This window comes from Empidonax traillii, unplaced genomic scaffold, assembly GCF_003031625.1.
Source record: "Empidonax traillii isolate 1590-97213 ecotype Southwest subspecies unplaced genomic scaffold, ASM303162v1 scaffold93:size1158651, whole genome shotgun sequence".
NCBI lineage: Eukaryota > Metazoa > Chordata > Aves > Passeriformes > Tyrannidae > Empidonax > Empidonax traillii.
The window spans coordinates 805,761-827,708 of record NW_020955286.1 but is presented as its reverse complement, the minus strand read 5'-3'; the positions used below and the strand labels follow the sequence as shown (position 1 = coordinate 827,708).

The following is a 21,948-nucleotide window of genomic DNA, read 5'->3' as shown; positions in this document are numbered from 1 at the left end:
GGGCCCACACCAGCCTTTAGCTGCAACAGATCATCTGCCCTAGTACCTAACCCTTCTAGACAGCCATCATGTCCCTCTGCATGTTTGTGTTGCTAGACTGAGCAAGCCAGTCTCTTCTGATCTTTTCTGTAATATGCATTCTCCTTTCCTGTAATCATCCTAACAGCCCTTTTTGGAACTAGCTGTAGTTTCAGTTAAACTTTTTTAACATCATTGACTTGAATTGTAAGGACTGTGCCCAATGAACGGTCAGTGGGGTCTTTTATACCTCTTTCTCTTCACATGGGATATATGGCTCTTAGTGTACTTTGTGAGTGCATGAGTACACATTTGCAATTTGTGGTTAATCTGGAATTAGATGGTTTTCCTTGGTTGTTTCCAGCTGATGATCTCTTTACTAACTAAAAAACCAAAACAAGTAATAATGTTTATTAATTCCCTGGGATTATGGCCTAGCCCTACTTTTCATCTATAATGTTGACATTAGGTTTTTAATTTTTCTCTGCTGCAGTGACTGCATCAGACTGCTATGTGCGCTTGTGGCTGCCATCTGCTTCAAAAGGAAAGCTTCGGACCAAAACCATCAAGAATTCGGACAACCCTGTCTGGAATGAGACTTTCTACTTTAGGATCCAAAGAGAAGTTGAGGTAGTAAAAAAATAGAAATGTCACCATTCTGAATATCTGGGAATTCTCAGTTGACACCTGTTGATCAACTGTGCTTAATAACTTAAGAAAATGCTTGTGTATCAGGCTGGTTTGCACAGAACAGTAGACATAAGCAGTGGTGTTCCCCTCAGCTAGTTTCAGACATTGGTGATGTAAATGCTTATATCTGAGCTACTCTAGATTTCCTTTGTTGTCACCTGAGTGAAATAAGCACTGTTGTAGCATGCTTCTTCTGTGCTATTTTGAATGGCTAATTTAGAAAGATCTTTCTCTCCACTGGTTTTAAGGGAAGACTAGAGAAGTTGCTGTGTTGTAGACAACAAATTTAATCCTGTTCTAAACTGTATAATTAAGAGACCTTGGGGGATGAAGAAAATAAGTGTGTTCTTTGGGTGGGTTATCAGTTTGGTGCAAAGCACTGACATCTTTTCTGTCTTGAGGAAGTGGGAGCTCTCTCTCGTAGGTAGTTGTTTTCTGTTTCATAAGTTTCCCAAGATTTGGTTTAATAATGTTCCACATTAGCAAACTCCTGAAGGAAAGCACGTTTCTTTATTCTTACCACTGTGCTAGTGAAGCAAGTACAAAAATCTGTAACCATTTTTTTGTATCTGCATAACAGAAGCTCAATAGGTGTTTTTATTTATTTTTTTCTACTACTAGAACATTTTAGAATTGGCAGTGTGTGATGAAGATCCTCTCACCAAAGATGATGAGCAGTTCACAGTTCTTTTTAACGTTGCTAGAGTCAGACCTGGGGAGACAATCCGTGAGACTTTTGCCTTGAAATCAGAGGTAAGAGCTGAAAATACAGGGAGTGATTGACAAGACCTTATTGTCCACATTGGCTTCCATGTTGAGTAGGGTTTGGATCTTCATAAACAGACAGCCTTATATAATCATTATCGATACCTCATCAAAACAAATATAATTTTGCTGGATTTTTGTGACTTCACTAATCTCTTTTTACAAATTCAGATAATGAAGCAGCTTCTCTCTCATGCTCTGTGATGGCAAAATATTTTATCAGGAAGCACCTGTAAATAATAATTTTCTTTTATAATCCAAATAATTAACTTCCTTACCTTTCAGCTTTATTTCACTTTTGCCATGCTTAGAGGACATTTTCTCTTTAATGGTAACTTATTTATTAAAAACGTGAAGACAATTCACTCATCACTTGAATTAAGTTGTACTTTCAGGCTTCTTCTGTTCATGCTGTGTTTCCTTCTAGGTGATTCAGATTTCTCTAGCCCATAGTAAAGGAATGTCTGTTATGCTAACATCTTTGATATTTTATTAAGGAGCTCATGAAAGAGAGTTGTCCAGGAAACAAAACTGGCATAGGTCTGTGACAACTCCTGGGCTTGTCTGAGCTGTGGCTGAGCTGTTGCTACACGCTCATTGCAGGAAGGAGACAGTTCACAAGAACAGCTACTTCCCAAATGCTGAAAGCTGTTAACGTGGATTTTCCTTGTGACTCTGCCAGCTGGTTTACCCAGTGGGTGAGTCACTGGGAAGTGCAATGATTCAGTAACCTCCTCAGTCACTTGCCTAATTCATCTCTTCTGGATTCAGTGTAAATGTGATTTAAATGGTCTGTGGGTGGAAATGTCTCTCTCCTTAGTCCGACTTGTTGCTGGGCTTCAGTGCCCTTCTTCCACACACACTACCTTGCAGAAAGCCATTATGTTTCCTTTTCAGTCAAGCTTTCCCTCTCTGATGGTATCTTTGGAAATGTGTATTGTTCTACATATCACACAATGGGAGAGTGTTAATCTTAAGTACCATTCACAAGTCTGTGGTTTCCGTTGCGATCTCAGCTTTGGAAAGACATAACACAGAGCTTTTTTTGGTATCGTAAGCAGGAGAGATATCAGCCATAGAAGTGCTTTTTAGGTGTGTCTATGCTGCCAAATTCTTACAGCCTTCAATAATCTGTATTTATTTTACCATTTTCTTTTTAGACAGAGAGGTGCACTAAGAAATGGGAAAGTTTGGAAGTGGAGTTCTGGATGGAAAGAATGTGAGTAATATTCCAAAGCTAGAAGGTAATGATTAGCCAGGGAGTAATAATATCTCAGAAAAAGAGAAACTTCTTCCAGCTCTTCGTCCCAACAGTGAACCTATATTACAGTTTCAAATTTATTTTTTTTTTACCTTAACTTCTCTAGTTAATACCACCTGTCAGGGTATTTAATACAAATTTTGAACTTCTGTTCAGCATGTACATCCAGATCCTAGAAATGTTATAAAATCAGCACAATGTGGTAACTTTTGCACAAGACGCATGTAAAACCTAACATAGGTGCTCTTCAAATTGTTAATATTAATTGAACAATGCCTAGAACACTGTGGAATTTCTCAAAGACCATAAAATTTGTCTTGTATGATTATCACAAGGTATACATAGAGATATGTAGACAGTATTAGTAAAGTTACCCATTAGGTGATAGCTTAGTCAAACTGAAAAAACATACAATCAACAAATAATAAAATTAAGACCTCTCAACGTGGTAATCTGCATTGTCAGGAGGAGAACAAGTCCCATTAAGATAAACTTTACCTGTCTTTTAAAAGCTATCACAAGTTTGGTTGAAGAAAACCTGCTTAACTGCACATTCTGATGCATTTGAGTTTGGCGTTAGCAAAAAGAAAAGAATGTAGCGCAGTCAAAACTGGCTAATTGCATGATCAGAAAAAGGAGCTGTAAATAAGGCTTCTTATTCTTAAACATGAAGAAAGGAGGAAGGTTCCTCCTCCTTCTCAAAATTTGACAGGTAGGACTGGTACTTTCTATAACAGTTATAAGGCTCTGATGTCAGACAACTGATGAGGTTCTTTTGGGGTAGTGGGGCCTCCTAAAACAACACCACCTGTAACAGGCATCAAGACCTCTGTTAACAGGAAAAGAAGAGTAGTTGTATCAGGAGGCTCCCTTCTAAGGAGAATGGAAGGCCCAATATTCAGACCAAACCCAACTCACAGGGAAGTCTGCTGTCTCCTGCGGGCTCGGTAAGGCACTTTACTGGAAAACTGTCCAGTCTACTAAGGCCCTCTGATTACTATCTGCTATTGGTTGTTCCAACTGGCAGTGAGAAAATAATAAAGAGAAGTCTTAGGGCAATCAAAAGAGACTTCAAAGCCCTGGGAAAATTGCTAGAGGGATCAGGAACACAGGTAGTAATTTCCTCGATCCTTCCAGTAACAGGGAATAATATTGATAAGAATAAGCAGATCTATCAGGTTGGTGAGTGGCTCCAAGGTCGGTGTAATTGGAAAACTTTCGGGTTTTTCAACCATGGGATGATCTATTCAACACCTGGTGTGCTGAAACCTGACGGGATGCTTCTGTCTCAGAGGGGAAAAAGAGTTTTAGCACAGGAGCTAGAAGGCTTTGTTGACAGAGCTTTAAACCAGCTTGGAAAGGGGAAAGGGACAAAACCAGGCTTACCAGCAATGAGAGATAGGATGGTGTTCCAAAGCTTGAGAAAAGCCTGCTGGGATCCCTCAGTCTGCGTCAGGAGGTGTTGGCTACAATGTACCACACCTGAAATGTTTCCACACCAATGCAGGCAGCATGAGGAACAAAAGAGATGTGTTCAGAGCTTTGTCCCAATCCCAGAGATTTGACACCATCGGCATAAGTGAAACCTGGTGGGATGAGACCTGTGACTGGAATGCCCTATTGCATGGTTACAGGCTCTTCAGGAGGGATAGGCATGGCAGAAGAGGTGGAGGGGTGGCACTGTGTGTAATATAAGGCTTAAAATGTATGGAGCTCACAGTTGGCAATGACACAGTTGAGAGCCCCTGGATAAGAATCAAGAACCATCGTGGAAGTCTGCTACAGACTTCCCAGCCAGGATGATGACAATGATGAATTCTTCTTTGAGGAACCCAGGGACACTTCCAAGTCAACTGCCCTTGCCCTTATGGGGGTCTTCAACTTGCCAGAAATCAACTTGAAGCATCACACAGCTGGTACAACACTGGCCAGAAGATTTCTGAAACACCTAGATGAAACTTTATGGATCAGGTCCTAAGGGGGCTGACCTGGAAAGATGCTCTCCTTGATCTGCTGCTTGTCAACAGGCTGGATCTCGTGAGGGAAGTGGAGACTGGTGGCTGTCTTGGCCACAGCGACCTCAAAGTGGTTGATTTTAAAATCTCTGTTGACAGGAGGAAAATTGCGAGCAAAACTTCAACTCTGAACATGAGGAGAGCAGATTTTGGGCTGCTCAGCGAAGTAGTAAATAAGGTCCCCTGGGAAAAGGTTTTTGCAGGTGCTGGGGTCCATCAGTGCTGGTCACTTTTCAAATACCACCTCTTAAGGGCACAGGTGCAGTAATTCCCAAGTGTCAGAAATCAAGCAGGCAAGGCAGAAGGCCGGCTGAACAGGAATCTTCTCTCTTTGAAATAAGCAAAAAAGTAAGGTGTATGTCCAGTGGAAGCAAGGTCAAGTGACATGGAAGAATTCAGAGATGCTTCTTACCACCGTAGGGAGAAAATTTGTGTGACCAAAGCTCTACTGAAGTTGAAGCTGGTCAGAAATGTGAGGGACAATAAAAAAAGTTTTTTAAAATATGTTAATGGCAATAGGCAGTATAGAAATATCATCTGCCTGTTACAGTATGAGGATGGTCACCTCACAAACAGGGACAGAGACATGGCAGAGGTGTTTAATGCTTTCTTTGCCTCTGTTTTAAACACGGATGATGGACCAAGGGGGTCTCAGTGCCCTGAACTGGAAGGCCATGACTGTGAGAATGATCAACTCGCAGTCGATCCTGAAACTGTGTGGGACCTGCTGCTCCAGCTGGATCCTTACAAAGCTATGTGGCCTAATGGGATTCATCCCAGAATCCTCAAAGAGCTATCTGATGGTATTGCAAAACCTCTCTTGATGATTTTCAAGGAGTCGTGGGAATCCAGAGAGGTCCTAGATGACTATAAGCTGGCGAACATTGTTCTGGTTTTCAAGAAGGGCAAGAAGGAGCAACCTGGAAACTACAAGCCTGTCAGTCTCACTTCAGTGCCTGGTAAAGTTATGGAGAAGATTATTTTGGGAAGTATTGAAAAACACCTGAAAGACAATGCTGTCATTGGTCAGAGCCAGCATGGCTTAATGAGAGGAAAGACCTGCTTATCAAACCTGATTTCCTTTTATGGAAAGTTAACTCACCTAGTTGATCAAGGGAAGCCAGTGGATGTAATCTTTTTGGATTTCAGTAAGGCTTTTGATACTACCTCTCACAAGATCCTTGTGGATAAAATGTTCAGCCCATAGCTGGATAAACACATCTGTGGTGGGTGAGCAATTGGCTCAGGGATTGAGCACAGAGGGTAATAGTGAATGGGGGAACTGGTGACATGTCATTAGTGGAGTTCCATGGAGCTCCACTAGGCCCTGTGCTCTTCAACATCTTCATAAATGACTTGGACACAGGACTGAAAGTGATACTAAGAAGTTCACATATGATACTAAACTGGGAGGAGCTGCTGACTTCCTTGAAGGCAGGGAGGTTCTGCAGAGAGACCTTGACGAATTGATTAACCATATGAAGTTCAACCATATGAAGGGGAAGTGCTGGATTCTGCACCTGTGATGGGACCACTCCAGATGTTTGTACAGACTGAGGAATGAGGTGCTGGAAAGCAGTGCCAGAGAAAGGGACCTGGGGTTCATGATCAACAGCAGCTGAATATGAGTCAGCAGTGCCCTGGCAGCCAGGAGGGCCAACTGTGTCCTGGAGGGCATCAGGCAAAGCATCGCCAGCCACTCGAGGGAGGGGATTGTCCCACTCTGCTCTGACCTGGAGCAGCCTCACCTTGAATATTGTGGCAATTTTGGGTGCCACAATGTAAGAAGGATACAAAGCTCTTAGAGAGTGTCCAAAGGGAGGCAACAAAGATGTTAAAGGGCCTTGAGGGGAAACCGTATGAAGAGCAGCTTAGGTCACTTGGTCTGTTCAGCCTGGAGGAGACTGAGGGGAGACCTCATTGCAGTCTACAACTTCCTTGTGAGAGAAAGAGGAGGGTCAGGCACTGATCTCTTCTCTGTGGTGACCAGTGACAGAACCCAAGGTAATGGCCAGAAGTTGTGTCAGAGGAGCTTTAGGTTGGATATTAGAAAAAGGTTCTTCACTCAGAGGGTGCTTGGGCACTGGAGCAGGCTTCCCAGGGTCACAGCATCAAGGCTGACAGAGTTCAAGAAGTGTTTGGATGATATTCTCAGCACATGGTATGACTCCTGGGGGTGATCCTGTGCAAGGCTAAGGTTTGGACTCAGTGATCCTTGTGAGTTCCTTCCAACTCAGCATATTTGGTGATTCTGTGAAAATCACTGGTGTTCTTGGTTAATTTCTCCCACAGTGAAACTCAGGAAAATGTATTTAATTTATCTATGAGAGATACCTTAAAAGAATTGTAATCATCTCCTGCAAATGTGGAAGCAGTCACAGCTAGATATGAGAAAGTTCAGACTGAGACGCAATGCTTGGGAACTAGACTAGAAATAAGAGGAACACCTTTCACCATTCAAGTTATATGGCATGTGGGGGATTTTCCATTCCTGAAAGTCAAACCTAGCTTTTTACATTTAAAGACATTTTACAGCTGAAATAGAATTTTTAAGGCGGAAGTGGTGTTTGGTAATATACCCTAGACTTTGCCCGAAGTCAAAGATTGCATGCTACGTAACTTCAATGGTCCTTTCAGATATATGAAAACACTTATGAATGTGTGTAACATAGGGGTGTTGGAATACTGACCTTAATGAAAGGCGCTGTTCTTAGACTCTGTAGGTTACTCATATTATTAAATAACCACATCTATTCAGTGACAGACCTAGGTCTTACAAGGTAAATATCTGGGACAAAGATTTTTATTGCTTACTTCTGTGTTTTGCAGTCATACATATAGCGCAGTGGGAGCTAATTCTTATTTGCCATTTATTTGTGATCAGCCATAAATTATAATCTGGAACAGTCAGAAATGTCTTTTCTAATAAGTATTTTCAGAACACATTAATAGTAGTCTTTGCTTTCCCCAAGTCATGTGGTCATTTGTTAATAGCAGGACATGATCCCACATAGACCAATATGTCTTTGTTCTGCTGTATCTTAGCATATAGTTTTAAGCATTGTTACTTTTATGGGCGTTCCTGTCCTTCTTCTTGGTTGGCTACTATATTTTGGTTCATGTGCTTAGTAGGTGATTGTGTATTTTGCCTTTTAAAAAACAAATTGTGATAAAATAACTATATTCAGTTTTAAGTAGGAAAGGGCGTAGCAATTCTATTTTAAAAGAAAAAGCAGCAATGGAGATACTCACACGGCTTTCATGTGTTTGTTATTGTAATTTGATTATGTCTTTTCAGCCCCGGCCCTCCAGAGCGCCTCATTACCAATGATGTCCTAGTGGTAAGGTTCACATACGTATTTATCTTGGAGCGACTTCTCCTTCATTTTGATTCTCTCCTCTCCTCTTCTCTGTCAGAATACATCTGTAATTTTATAGAGAGAACAGAAACTACCATGGTAGAGAAGAGCATGGTGTGCACTATAAAGGAAAGATGTGGGACAGTTCCCATTTGTTACGGCTTAAGTGTTGCCCTCTCCATGCAAAAACAGAAGCCGTGTTTCTTGAAGTCCTCAGATATTACAGATGTCAATATGTTGCGAAGCTGTTGTTTGTTAATGTCACAGAACCCCGTATTTGTTGGTGTTTAAAGTGAAAACTGCTTGTGTTTCACATAATACAGTATGGCACTTGGCAGGAAAAATACAGGTTCTAAAAGGGATGAGTCTGTAGAAGACAGTAGTAAATATTCAGTGTGCTTATGAATGGAATGATATGTAATGTAACACGTTTTTGGGAAATGAGTTTTTTAATGAAGAGTTATTTTAGTTGTTGAAACATAGAGCTCTGTTTTGGTATTAGTCAGCATGTGGTACATTACCTATCTCCTTGGGCTGGCCCAGCAGCTAAGGAGTACAAAGTACTTCATGCCAACCACTCCAAACCTGCTCATGGTTTCCAGATGCTAGCCCTTAGTACCCCTGAGGCAAAGTAACACATATTCTGTTGTTTCCCCCTCATTTTCTGTGTGAGGCATAAGAGCTGTAATGATTGGCATGCATTGTTTCTGAGATGACTTGAAAAACTGTCCTGGCATGAGTTATTAGAGGTGAACTTGATTGACTCAAGTGAAGGGAAGGGTGAAATAAATCCACGATTTCCCTGCATCAGGGCCAGTAAGAAGATGCCGTGTAGACTAATCATTGCCACAATACACAGAAATTCATCATCAGGTGTTTTCCCCCACCCTTCCTAAAGAATTATTAGATATATGTGTAGCTGTTTGGGCAGCAGTGTGTTGTACAGTTTCCTGATTTTGGGATAACTTGAATGGATTAACCATCTACGACAACACACCACTGTATGGACAATCTGAAGCAGTGCAGCTGGCCTACTGTCCTGGGATAGTGAGCTCTGAATTTACTCTTGTGCAGCTTGATTGCTCCCAGCACTGAGACCAGTTCAGTTTGCTCTGTATTATAGGTAGTGGTTTTCCGCATGATGCTTCATTATTTGCTGCAGATGTGGCATTTGCAATCTTCACCCTTTTCTACTCCTGTCTGTTACAGTCCCGTGAGGTTTGCTGCTTGGAAGTACAAGTGGACATTAATGAAAGCAGGAAATATTTGAGAGGTATGGCGATTTCTCTGTAAACCGAGAACATGACCAAATCAACTCTATCATAGTCATTCAGATCCAGAGACAAATAAAAATGTTCTAAATCATATATATATATAAATATAAATATATATGTTCTAAATAATAAAATGTAATGCAGTGAAAGTCCCTGAACTGCCCTTTCAGTTGTAAGGCTGATCTCTGTGTCTTTTTCTTGAAGCTATCAAGTTTGGACATAGTAAACCATGCTGGTGGAAGTGAGAGGGTGCTGAGTCTGGGAGCACTCCAAGCTATAGGGTAAAGGCAGGAGTACCAGTTCCTGTGCTGTAGGAGACTTGCCAGTGTGGCAGCTTACAGAGAAGCTACCACAGAAAATTACTCCAGCAGAAATTTTATCAACTTTGTTAGCTATTTTGCCTGAACAGCAGTATTATTCTCTAAACAAACCTGTTTTCACTAGAGGGTAAAAATCTCGTGCTTAGCGTGCCTGCCTCTCATGAGGGAACACAGAGGACTGAAGAGGACACAGATACTTTCTACTTCCATTGCTTGAAGGCTTGGGAGCCAATTCTAAAAGTCAGGCTGCAGGTAATGGGCATTATATGCTACTATTTTTCATAATGCTTATTTACAGTGTCACCAAAATAGAAAAGAACTGGATTGTTTCTATTCCGTGAATACAACCCATGCTTTTTGTTTTATATAGAAAGTTTCTGATAAGGAAGATGTCAACAGCAATTTAAGTGACACCTTAACAGTACCACTGAAATTTCTCCCTGTTGGACATAAAGTGAAAGTGACTCTCCCTGTAAGACATGTAAGTGTTTCACAATTTATATGATCTTTTGAAGAGAAGAGTAGAAATAACCCTCAGTATTTAACACCGTAATATTAAAAAAAAATAATTTAAAAAATCTGAGTGAGAATTTTGGGCAAATACAGGTTTTCTATGAAAAAGGTTAGTTTTCTCAGAGAAATATGAATTTTTTTGTCAATAAAATCAATACTTTGGAGTTCATCCTGGCCAGTTTGAGATGTATTTCAGACCAATCTCTGTGGTACTTTTACAGTTAAAGGAGAATGTTTGATCCCCCAGCAAGGTTTTGGGATTCTCTACTGCTCTTTATCAAGCCTGGGTGGCTATTGCAGTTTACAGACCCAAGTTTTAGATGCCCAAGTTAGATGTGTTGAATCATGCCCTCAGAAAACAATGCTGCCCTTTTCTTCTAAGTGCACAGTCGTGATGGTAACTGGTGAAGAGATTCAACTCTAAGTTGCTTTAAAAGCAGTAGTAATACTGCCATGTGGCCAGATCAATCAGCTAACAATAGCCAGACATCCTTTTCCAGACCTTGCAGCAATGAGAAGCAAAAATAGGAGGAGAAAAATTTCCCAGAATTTTCAGCAGCCTTTCCTGTAACGAGAAGGGAGAATGAATGTTTGTTTTGCCACTAGTGATTCCCCACCTCTCTTTTAGGACTATCTTTTACCTCTAGCTTTTTGAAAGCATGAGGTGACGTGTATTTCTTCTTCTATCCTTTTATCACCATCTTTATCTGGCTGCTTTCTTCACCCGCGGAGATGTTTCAGTGCAAGTTTTACTGTGTGGCGGTAAATGCAACCAATGCAATTGGGTGCAGAGGGTGGCAATGTGGTACTGCTGCTGGGTTAGGATGGTTCAGGGAGGTATGTTCACAGTGAGGAGGAAATCCTGTTTCACAACCTGTTCATCTAGCCACTTTGACCCCTCCTGCTTCTTTTACTTCTCTATAAAATATGCTTGACATTTAGTTGCTTTCCATCTCTTTCTTGCTACAGTTTTTTGGGTTTGTTGTTGTTGTTGGTGGTTTTTAAGTATGCAGGGTAGTAGTGGTGGGATATTCCAGAAGACACTGAAAATTTGGATTTCAAAGCTTCTTTTTTTCCCACTCATTCATGTTCCTGCTCTTGTTTCTTTGTTTACAGAACGTGCCACTGCAGCTGTACCTGCAACTTAATGATTGGTAAGAGGAATGTTTTATTTTTCTCTAAAGGTTTTATTGCTCTTTGAACTGTGAAATCTAGAACAGAGTATCTTTTATTTAGATACAAGGAATGCACAAGACGAGAGACAAAACATAACAAAACTCACCAATAAAGAGTCACCACAATAGATCAAAGTTAGGTGTCCTTGGGGCAAAGGAGTCATACCAAGATGCAAAAGAAATTACGAGTTTCAAACAGTGAGGAACTTAGTCATTGAGTGTCCTTTGCATCAAAGAACCGAAGACTGAGATTGAAGGCTTCTTCAAAAAGGACACAGGAAGAAGGCAGAGGGAAAAGGAAATTTGAAATAATCCAGAGTCCCTACATTACTCAAACCACACAGGTACTCTGAAGGCAATAGAATTGTGGCTCTGGTGATATCAGTAGAAAGAAGTATAAGCTAGGAAAGACAAAATGTAACATCGTAAAGTAATGAGTCAGACAACAAACAAACAAAAATTATTTGAATATCTTTATCTTTGCATTGTTTGTGTGGTACAAATGCCCATGAACCTTGTTAGGTTCAAGACACCCTTTGCTCAGAAATGATTTGAAGCAGAAATAGAAAGGACTCAGTTTACAAAGCTACTGAAAGACACAAAGCCTTTCTCTTTACATATTTGCTATCCTTAGCTGACAGTAAACTTTACACTGAAACATCAGACAATAAAGATACAGCATAGAAACAAAGCAATTGATTTCCTTGAAACTGGAAGATGCATTTCTGTTTAAATGTGAACAAGGAATCATCATTTTTTATGACATTTAGAAGACTGCAGTTGCTGAAAATAAGTCCATGTGCATTTTAAACACCAATCCCATGCCTCTGGGTTTGTTTATGTTTCAGCACAGAAAAACTAGATGTACGCTTTGGGTACGATCTGTGCCAAGAAGAGCAACAGTTCTTGCAAAAAAGGAAGAGAGTGGTTGCCGGTGCCCTGAAAAGGGTTCTTCATCTGCAAAGAGATCTTCATGGACATGAGGTCTGTGAATTGGAATCCGAGCACGGGGTGTGGGTCTATTGAATTAGAATTGGCACAAGTCCCCACAAAATTTCTTGTAGTTTTTGCATGTTGATAACAAAGCCATAGCTTTGATTGGCAGCAGAAGTTCTCAGTGTGACATACCCCCTACTCATGTAAAATTTCAGCTCAGCTATTCATGCCTTCATTCTTTTCAATGGGCCAAACTCCCAAGGACATAATATGCCACTCTTCAAAGCCAGAGTTTCAATGCTGTGATGCTGTGGGTCAGCAATATATAAGGTATTGCATTAGATGCAGCCTAGTCAGAGCACCCGAACCAATAGGAAAACAGGAGTATTGGAAATTCACCTCACATAGATATTCATTAATTTATTATATTATTGTAATGTCCCTTCTTTAGTCTTACCTTTTAATTTTTCATTTTCAAAACACTTCTCACAAAAAGTCAAAATTCTTTCGGGTGAAGAAAGAACACTTTATAACACTTTATAAGCTGAAATATTTTAGTTGCCAAGATCCAGGGTGCATGTTTAAGGGCAAATTTATTTTCTTGTTGAAATTGTATTTGTTGAAGGAAAAGATGCTGTCCAAAGAATCATTTGGGGTTTTTTGAACTGTGCTAGGTTAAAAAAATTTCTTTAATCTATTCTTAGTTGCACTTACTGCAATTTTTTGTTATTATTTTTAATAAAATCATATCATTATCCATTAAAAATCGTTGCAATTCCAATTACAAAGAGCAAGGGTAGGAAGGAGAGTTAAAATCATTGTGTATTGAAACTCATCCAAGCTTTGCGATTAAGAAAATCCACTGAGTATCTGGAGGTTAATTGAAAGAAGGTACTGGTGAAGATGGGCTAAATGTTGATTTAATTTCATTGTCCTCCAGAGAAGTCTTCTGAGGAAATCCTACGAGCTGTAAATAGACTTTTCCGAGTAGGCAAGGGAGTAGCTTTGTGAGGATAATACTTATGTTTCGAACAGGTCCCAGTAATAGCTGTTATGGCAACAGGCGGAGGTCTCAGAGCAATGTCAGCAATGTTTGGCCACCTCTTAGCTCTTCAGAAACTAAATCTGTTGGACTGTGTTACCTATCTCACCGGGGCTTCTGGCTCAACATGGTGAGTATAGAAAATGAGGTTTGATTGGGATAACTGTGACTACGTTTCCACACAGTGAGAGAGATGCATCTCTTTTAAACACCTTGTTAACAGGTGAACATAATTGCCTGGTGAAGCTCTTACTGTTGTTTCTCAATTATAACTTCAGTTTAGCCTTACTGATTCTCTTTGTTGATTAAAGTGATTGTCTAAATATAGCAATTTTGCAAAATCATCTAAATAATGGTTGATTTTCTCACATTTCTGTTGCTTAGGACCCTAGCAGACCTGTATGAGCATGCTGACTGGTCACAGAAGTCTCTAGAGGAGCCACTTAAGGCCGTGAAAGAAAAAGTGACAAAATGCAAACTTAATCTTATGTCTATAGACCATCTGAAGTATTACCACAAGGAACTCACTGAAAGGGCAAAAGCAGGACATGTGTCATCTTTTACAACTCTGTGGTCACTTGTTCAGGAAATGTTCTTACATGAACGGGTATGTACGTGGTCCTGGCTAACAAACATCCAGTGGAGAAACATCCACTCATTTTCTCTAGAGCTTTACTCTTTGAGAGCATGATGTAATGTGTGTAACAAATCCAAAGAGACTGAGGCATCCCAGTGTGATTTGTAAACTATGACAGAGGATCTTGTAGCCAGGATTTTCCAGAGTAGATAATGGTTTGGAGGTGCCTCTGTACTAGGGTACCCAAAAGCTAGCAACTTCAGGAGGCAAACTTTCAGAAAGAGCTAAGCAATTCCTGCACCTACCACCCTGAAAAGTCAGATCTTTTAAAATCTATTTATAATTTGACACTTAAGAGCTAGAGTAATCTGTCCTCATGTGAACATTGATCTCAGCCTTAGTAAAGATCTGTGGGATGCAGACAAGCAAGGCACTTAGATATTCTAATGAAGAAGTTACTAGGTATCAAAAAGGCAACCAAGAAGGAAAGCTCAGGAGCATGAAGGAAAAGGTCTCATATTAAAATGTGACTCACAGATTCCTCTGTCTTGTAAAATATCTGTTATCAATTGGTACTTCGGTAGATTGTGTCAGTGTTATGCTCTTCCAGAGGTTTACTATGTTTGTTTTTTTTTTCCTCATTTATTAGCCAAGAAAGTACAAACTCACAGACCAGCGCAGGGCATTGGAGCATGGACAAAACCCGTTGCCTTTCTATGCAGTCCTCAATGTGAAAGACGAGCAGTTTGGTACTTTCAAATTTAGAGGTAAATATTCCTAGAGTTGCTTCTGATTCTGGGTATTGACTAAAGAGAATTTGGAGGGAGGGGGTGTGTGTGAGTAGAGAAAAAAAGGGGAATACATCTGTTACTTGCCCTGATAAACATTTTAATAAAATGTTTATCTTTTTTACAAACTGCTGGGTTAGAAAGAGCAGATCTGCTGGGTAACATCCTCAGTCATAAACAGGACATTTCTGAAAATCTGGGCTGAAGTCCTACAGACATTGTGTAGAAGTCTTACTACAGACATTGTGAGTGAGTGTGGGCAAATCATCTGATCTTTTTCTGCCTCAGTTCCACACCTATAAAATGGCTTTGATGCTTCCTTAGTTTCTAGAGGTGCTGGGAAATCTAATTGTCACTTCCCTAAATACTACACTGATAAAGGTATGAAAATGGACTATGATTGCTGTGATATGTGTCCTTAAATGGACTACATTAAAGAAAGGGTATTAAAATGAGAAGATTCTGGAATGAAAAAGCAATTCGTGCTCACATTTGGTTAGGTTTATGGCTACTGTTCTACTGCAATGCCTGTACAGGAAAGCTTGAGTCAGGAAACTACATGACCATGCCCACATTGTGATACTTTCTAGTTTTATGCTGGTGTGTCTTCAGGCTACTCTGTTATATCACGTAGACTGGCAGGTTTGGGTTAGCTTTCCGGCCAGTTATTCCTTGCAGTTTAGATTACACTTGCATGTTGCGCAGTTGATGCTCTTGATTTAGAGAGGCAAGTGGGATGCCAGAATCTTTATATAGAAATAGATACTTAAGCTTTTGAACATAATGTTAGACTTTTTTCTGAGGTGAAAAGGCTAGCTCCTTTGTTATGCAAATCATCTCTCAGTTTGTATGAAGGTATATGGTGCAGCCTAAAGTACAAAGCTATGGATAGTACCAAGCTGCTGAGACAAGCAAGATCCATGGAGCTTGTGGATAGTTTTATCCGCAGAGGAAGGTTTTGTTTTCTTAGTTTTGCTGCAGTAAACATGCCATGTGACAATTCTTTTGTAGAGTGGGCAGATTTCTCTCCTTATGAGGTAGCCATACCAAAATACGGAGTCTCCATTCCTTCAGAATATTTTGACAGCAAGTTCTTCATGGGAAGGCGAGTGAAGAAGCTGGCAGAATCTCGGATCTGCTATCTGGAAGGTGACCTAACAGTACAATGTATTTAATCATGATACTAGATAGCCACTGGCCTGTGTACAACACTCCTTGCCAGCAGGTCTGCTCTAGTCTCTATTCAATGGACTTTTTACCCCCTTTGTACACTTCTGCTCTTTGTAAAGCTTCTTTCTTTCTCTCCTCCCTTCTAACCTGAGCAGATTTTGGAAAGTTGTAACATGGTTCCCCTTACATTTTCTAAACCAAACAAGATGGTGGAAAAGGCAAGTTGAGGAAATAATAAGCCTTCCTTCCCTGAGCACTCATCAACTCTTCAAGTTCATAAACTGTATTTCTAGACTATGCATTACTGGGGTAGAACTGGAAGGATCTGAAAATAAAATATGTCATCTAAAACAACCCACAAAGGTGGGTTTTGCTCTGAGCTTTGTGGATTGAGAATGATGTCAATAATCTTCTTTGCCCATAAGGATGAAGGAAGCCCTTTTAACCTTGAACAGCTACCTTGACTGGCCATTCTGCCAGTAAAGGTAAAGGGTAAAAACAGCTAGTCAGAGGAACCCATCTGTCCCAGGCAGATTTTAAATCCTTGCAAAAGTTGTAGTTTTCATACCAAAAACAGGGGTCCAGTGGAGACGAAAAACATATTTCTCTCACTGTGAAGTCTGCTAAAGATTGAATTTGTTCCTCATGACAAAGAATAGTTCTTTCTTTTCCAAAAGCAGACTCACATATGGAACCAGTTCTATTTTGATCCTGGACCTGTTGCACTCCACAGAAAAAAAAACAAACCTGAAAGGAAAAAATGTATCTTAGATCAATTTAAAAAATAAATTGATTTAAAGAAGGCCCTGATGCTTCACCATGCTTTCAAAGCCTGCTTTCTCTCAAAGCTACACAGTAAACACTCTAAAATATCATTTGAGTGATTGATACCTCTTGTTACTCTCTACTATGCAGTGAATGGTCTGGATGTAGTTACCTCTTAAAAAAGAGCACTGAAGTGCTGACACCATTAATTTTAAACTCTATGAGACCTACTGCTTAAGCTGTGTTATGACAGGGTCTGTTTATGTGGGCCAGTAATATGAGGCATGGATACTTGTAATAGTCAGTGGTTAACATGTGGTAGGGCAGTATTTTCACCATGTGGTTTGGCTTGCAGGTCTTTGGACAAACATCTTTACTAGGAATTTGCTGGATGGCTTGTACTGGTCCTCAAATTCAAATGAGTTCTGGGAACGATGGGCCCAAGATATGGTAGATATAGGTAAGAGTTTAAAAATCAGCTTTTTTTTTTTGACCAGACATTACTTCCTATTCAGGAGTTTAAGAAAGGTACACTGTTGGTGCTTTTTGTGAATAATCTCTCACATCACTATGTGATGTTTTCTTTTTTTTCTTCTTCCCATCCCCCCCCCTCCTCTCCCCTCCCCTTCTCTCCCCTCCCCTCCCCTTGAGGGAGAATTAATGCTAGTTACAAATGTTTTTCATTTCAAAATTCCTCCTACTCTGTTATATGACTCCACCCATGACTGCAAATGAGAGGGGTGGCTTTTACTTGTGGGCAAAAGTACAAAGCCAGTATGTCATTTGAAAGAGTAAAAGACAAAAGCTGTGGTTGCTTTAAAGAAAACCAAATATCTCTTTGTTGAAATGCTATGGGTCATGTGCACATGTTTTCCAGCAGCCTGCAAGAAACAGGGAGGAGAAGGACCCACAGAAAGACAAGAAGGGCAACTAGCCAGTAAACGAGTGTGGCAGAGCAGGTTGCTGATATTTTTTTTCTCTATTTCATAGTTTCTTCTCTATTTCAGAAAAACATTCGCCTGAGGATGATATCACTGTCATCGAGCCTCCATCCTGTCTGTCAGGGAAGTTGTATGAAATGTTTCAGGACATTATGACCAAGCGCCCACTACTGGCAAAGTCTCATAACTTCCTGAGAGGCTTAGAATTTCATAAGGATTATATCCATCAGAAAAAATTTATTGAATGGAAAGGTAACTGCAACAAAGAGTTAGCTGCATTGTGCAGGTAACATCTCAGATTTTTTTTTTTTTTTTAGACTTTGGAAAACTCACATTTAGAGATATTTCTTTCAGGATTTGGAAATTTGTTGAAGTGAAACTATGCTCACAGTGTCTGTTGCTTTAGGGAAACAGGCTAAAATTAACTAGTCCATGGGCTGCTCTTTCACTTCTGGAAGATATCTGCAATTTGTGTCAAAACATGCTCTTCTACAGGAAGTTTGCCACTTTGCATAGGTACAGTAGTCAAAAGATTCATGAAAGGCAGAATCTTTTGAGGTCAAGAAACAAAGGTAACACCAGAAGCATAAAACAGCAGGTTATTATGTGGATCAGATGAAGGAAAGGATTGGTTGCAAGCCTGTTGGTTGCCCATATGTATTGTATTTCTGCCTGATGATTTATCCATCCAGAGATCTCTCTTTAACCCATCAGAAACAGAAGTAACAAGATCCTGTTACAGAAAGTTGAAATCACATATGGTTAGACTGTATATATTAAACAAACAGAATACGTAGACTTGATGTATAAATGGAACAGCAATTTTCTATGGTCTGTGCTCCGCAGGCAGGCAAAGTAAACAGTCACAGTAATTTTACCTCAGAATCTAAGAAACAAACTGTGAAATGATAGCAAGGTGATGGAACTGAGGTTTTGTGGATCAGAAACCTTCCTATAATCCCACCACCCTCATTTATTCCATGAACAGGTAGCAGTGCGGGAGGACGAGTTGTCTGCCTCCTCTGAGACTTTCTGGCAACTTTTGTTTCCTTTCCGCTGTTTTATGCAAGTTACAATGTGTTTTGCCCCTCTCTTCCATTGCTACATAGTTTGCTGACAGTGGCAAGAGGTGGTGGTGCTTTTTGTGGATTAAGGCAAAGCCCATAGTGTGCAATCTGCTTTCAGAATGTTCAGTAAGCCAAAAGGCAGTGTCCTAAAAGAGTCTGCTCAAGACAGCAAATGAGAGAAGGAGGAAACAAGTAGCATAAGAAGAGTGGGTGAGAGAAGAAGCAAGCAAGTAGCTTAAGAAGGTGGATGAAGGATGAAATTGTCAGTCAGTAAATGTTAAAAAAAGAGCCTTCCTTACATTTGCTGATTATCAGTTTTAAAGACAAATGGGTAGAAGCAGATTTCAAGGAGGATTTTGAGGAAGTGATCATAGGAACACTAAAGACTATCTCAGGGTAGACAATCTACAAATAAAGTAAAATATGTAGAAAGCATGAAGTCTGGAGTGGGAAAAGGGAAATTGAAAGCCTGGACTGGGAAAACTAGCAGATTTTCTATCTTCTTTTGGCTGCCTGCATAGGACCAAGCTAAACCGTAGGAGCAAGAGGAGATGTCAGGTCTGTAAGCAGAAATAATAGTCTTGTGGTAGGTGAAGTCTCCAGAATATAGCTTTGTTTTAAAGGCTTCCCTACATCTGAGGTTATCTGGCAGATTAAAGCAAGACTTTAAATGCCTAATTTTCCTGGTGAGACATTTCAGAACTAATACTATGGAATAAGTGTAATGCATTTACTGTAGGGTTCATACTTTCAAGGGAATTCCTCAGACAGTACTTCTTTTAAGTCTCTATTTGCATGTGGAAGAAGAGATTCTCACAAGGAGATGCCTGCTTGATCACATATCCAGCCATGAATAAATGCTGCATATTTCCATCTCTGTGATGAGAAAAGAAGGGTAATGTAATTTCAACTAAAAATTTTCACTGGGCCAAAGAAAAGTAAAAAGCTGTTTCTTCTCTGAGGGACTGCAAGCAGATGTCTCTCATGACAGCAGAATCTGTGAATTCTCAGCAGCTTCGAATGCTAAAATAAGCACATTTTGTAAAGACCTGACAGTGAGGGAATGGAAAAATTATGAGTTATTACTTCAAGCTGCTGTGAAACGTTCCAGGCTATGGAACAAGCTAGAGTTACTCTGCACGGTTTAAATCAACACTACAGAATGAAGCCAAGGAAGTAGAGAGGTTGAATGAATTGAAATGCTGCAGTATTTCTTTGATCAACAGTTTCTGAAAATGCCTAAACACAATAATTTAAGGCTCAAGTGTTCTGCTTTGGACTTTGCTACCTCATTTTGTGAACTTGAGAAACACCCTTAAGCCATTATTTGGATATTTAAAACCATTGCAAAATGTTTCCTGTTTCATGGGACTAGAAGAGTACTAAGGGAACAACAGAGGACTTGCTGTCTACAGGGCAAGTTGGTGAGGTTGCTAGAAGAGAAATAATAGTCTAGCTATCAGAAACTGGCTTTAGATCTCAACTTACCAGTTGGTGTAATCCCCTTTTGTCTTCTATAGTCATTAATGTGAGGTTTAATTAAGTCAAGCAGTATTTTAAGCTGTTGGTAGGGACTACTGTGTGCATGATGTGGTATTTTTTTGCAGATAATTTATATGAGATCACTGAAAGCAAGTTGAAGTCAGATTTTTCAACATGGGAGAGGAGTCTAACTCTGAGAATACAAAAGCAAAAAAAAGAGCAATGCAAAAATGCAGTGATGTATTGCATTTGTTAGCCTTGTTGCTACACTGTGAAATTGTTTTTGTTGTTTACATTTTTCCCAGTTCTTAGGGGGAAAAAAAAATCTGTTGAAGTCTGTATTCTGTGAAAAATGACTCCCCAGAGCAGCTGTGAGGTCAGTGGAGTCTGTGTATCACCTGTCCTCTTCCTGGCTGCCTCATGGCCTGCCTTTGTGAGTGTGTCTGGGAGAGTGTGGTAACAGGACAGATGGGCCCAGATGTGCAGTTTGAAGGGCATGCTTCCGAGGCCGTGTTTGTGGGCTTGCGTTACGGAGGGAGGCGACCCTGGTCTTGAGGGCAACCAAGGGGCTGCCCTTAACAAGTAGCACAGACAGAATTACTCACTCCTTCTTTCCTAACAATGCACCACTAACTATATTCAAAATGTTTTTCAGACACTGTACTGGATGCTTTCCCTAACAGTCTGACACCGCTGCAGAAATATCTTTGTCTGATAGATGTTGGCTATTTCATCAACACCAGTGGTGCAGCACTTTTCAAGCCAGAGAGGAATGTAGATGTCATTATATCCCTTGATTATGGTTTGGGGAATGTGTTCAAGGTGAGAAGATTAACTTACTCTGTTCCTTGCAACTCTGGTAAAATTATTCTTGTCTATTAAAACTTCGAAGTAAGTGGCTGTCTAAATCTTGATCATGTATTCAAGACCAAACCAGTCACTGTATCTTGGAGGAGGAAAGAAACTTCCTTCAAGAACAGAACTATAGAAACTGTTAGGCTCTTTTCTCTATAGTGGATTACAGCATACACTTCCTAGGATCCTCAGGGAATTGCAGTAACAGTTGTTTGCTGGACACATGCCCTTGATCTCTCCTGGTCTGCCGTGACAGATTCTAAGTGTGGTTTTGGGTCATTCTCTTGAGCTTGTAAAAAGTATAATAGAGTGATAAGAGGCATCATCTGACTTGTGGTAAATCGCAGCCAAAAGTAGGGTTGTACTGCAGCTGCTTTGGACTACACATTCATTTCAGAGTGGTTCTAGGGAATGAGTTAAAATGCCATAGTATTTCTAGGATACCTGAGTAAACATGATTCTTCGCTTAGAGCTTTAACTCCATGACATTCTGTGTCCACAGCAATTAGAGATGACATACAAATATTGCAAGATACAAAATATCCCATTCCCCAAAGTGGAGCTAAGTGAAGAAGAAAAGAAGAACCCAAAGGAATGTTATATCTTTTCGGATGCTGAGGACCCCAGAGCACCCATAGTAATCCATTTCCCCCTGGTGAATGACACCTTTAAGGAATTCAAGGAGCCAGGTAAATTAAGTGAAGAAAACTACGTACTGTGCTCTACTCCTGGTATGTTTTCCCTGATGACAGGCAGAAAAGCAACCTCTGTATACCTGCTGGTCATTCTTCATTTGCAAAGTATGGAGGACACAGTCCCAGGAAACTCAGTGCCACACAGTGTTGGAAAGCATTGCCAAGAGTGGCTGGGTCTTCAGTTTTATGAAGAACAAACAAACCAGCCCCTGGAAAGCATCTGAATGTTTAATGAATGCA

At 40.2% G+C, this 21,948-nt stretch overlaps 1 protein-coding gene across 5 annotated transcripts in view; it reads left to right on the top strand.

The window, feature by feature from the left end:
• The window catches only part of LOC114056487 (cytosolic phospholipase A2 beta-like), a 59,283-nt gene that overhangs the window by 32,928 nt on the left and 4,407 nt on the right, over nt 1-21,948 (top strand). For all 5 annotated transcript variants that reach the window (XM_027881707.1, XM_027881706.1, XM_027881708.1 and 2 more), the window contains 17 exons: nt 512-648; nt 1,330-1,461; nt 2,634-2,692; nt 8,048-8,090; nt 9,318-9,381; nt 9,827-9,954; nt 10,073-10,183; nt 11,332-11,369; nt 12,239-12,374; nt 13,362-13,498; nt 13,753-13,975; nt 14,595-14,712; nt 15,745-15,882; nt 17,024-17,128; nt 17,676-17,861; nt 20,814-20,980; nt 21,516-21,702. In XM_027881707.1, the coding sequence (XP_027737508.1) occupies nt 512-648; nt 1,330-1,461; nt 2,634-2,692; nt 8,048-8,090; nt 9,318-9,381; nt 9,827-9,954; nt 10,073-10,183; nt 11,332-11,369; nt 12,239-12,374; nt 13,362-13,498; nt 13,753-13,975; nt 14,595-14,712; nt 15,745-15,882; nt 17,024-17,128; nt 17,676-17,861; nt 20,814-20,980; nt 21,516-21,702 (2,109 nt within the window). The remainder of the gene's footprint in view (nt 1-511; nt 649-1,329; nt 1,462-2,633; nt 2,693-8,047; nt 8,091-9,317; nt 9,382-9,826; nt 9,955-10,072; nt 10,184-11,331; nt 11,370-12,238; nt 12,375-13,361; nt 13,499-13,752; nt 13,976-14,594; nt 14,713-15,744; nt 15,883-17,023; nt 17,129-17,675; nt 17,862-20,813; nt 20,981-21,515; nt 21,703-21,948) is intronic.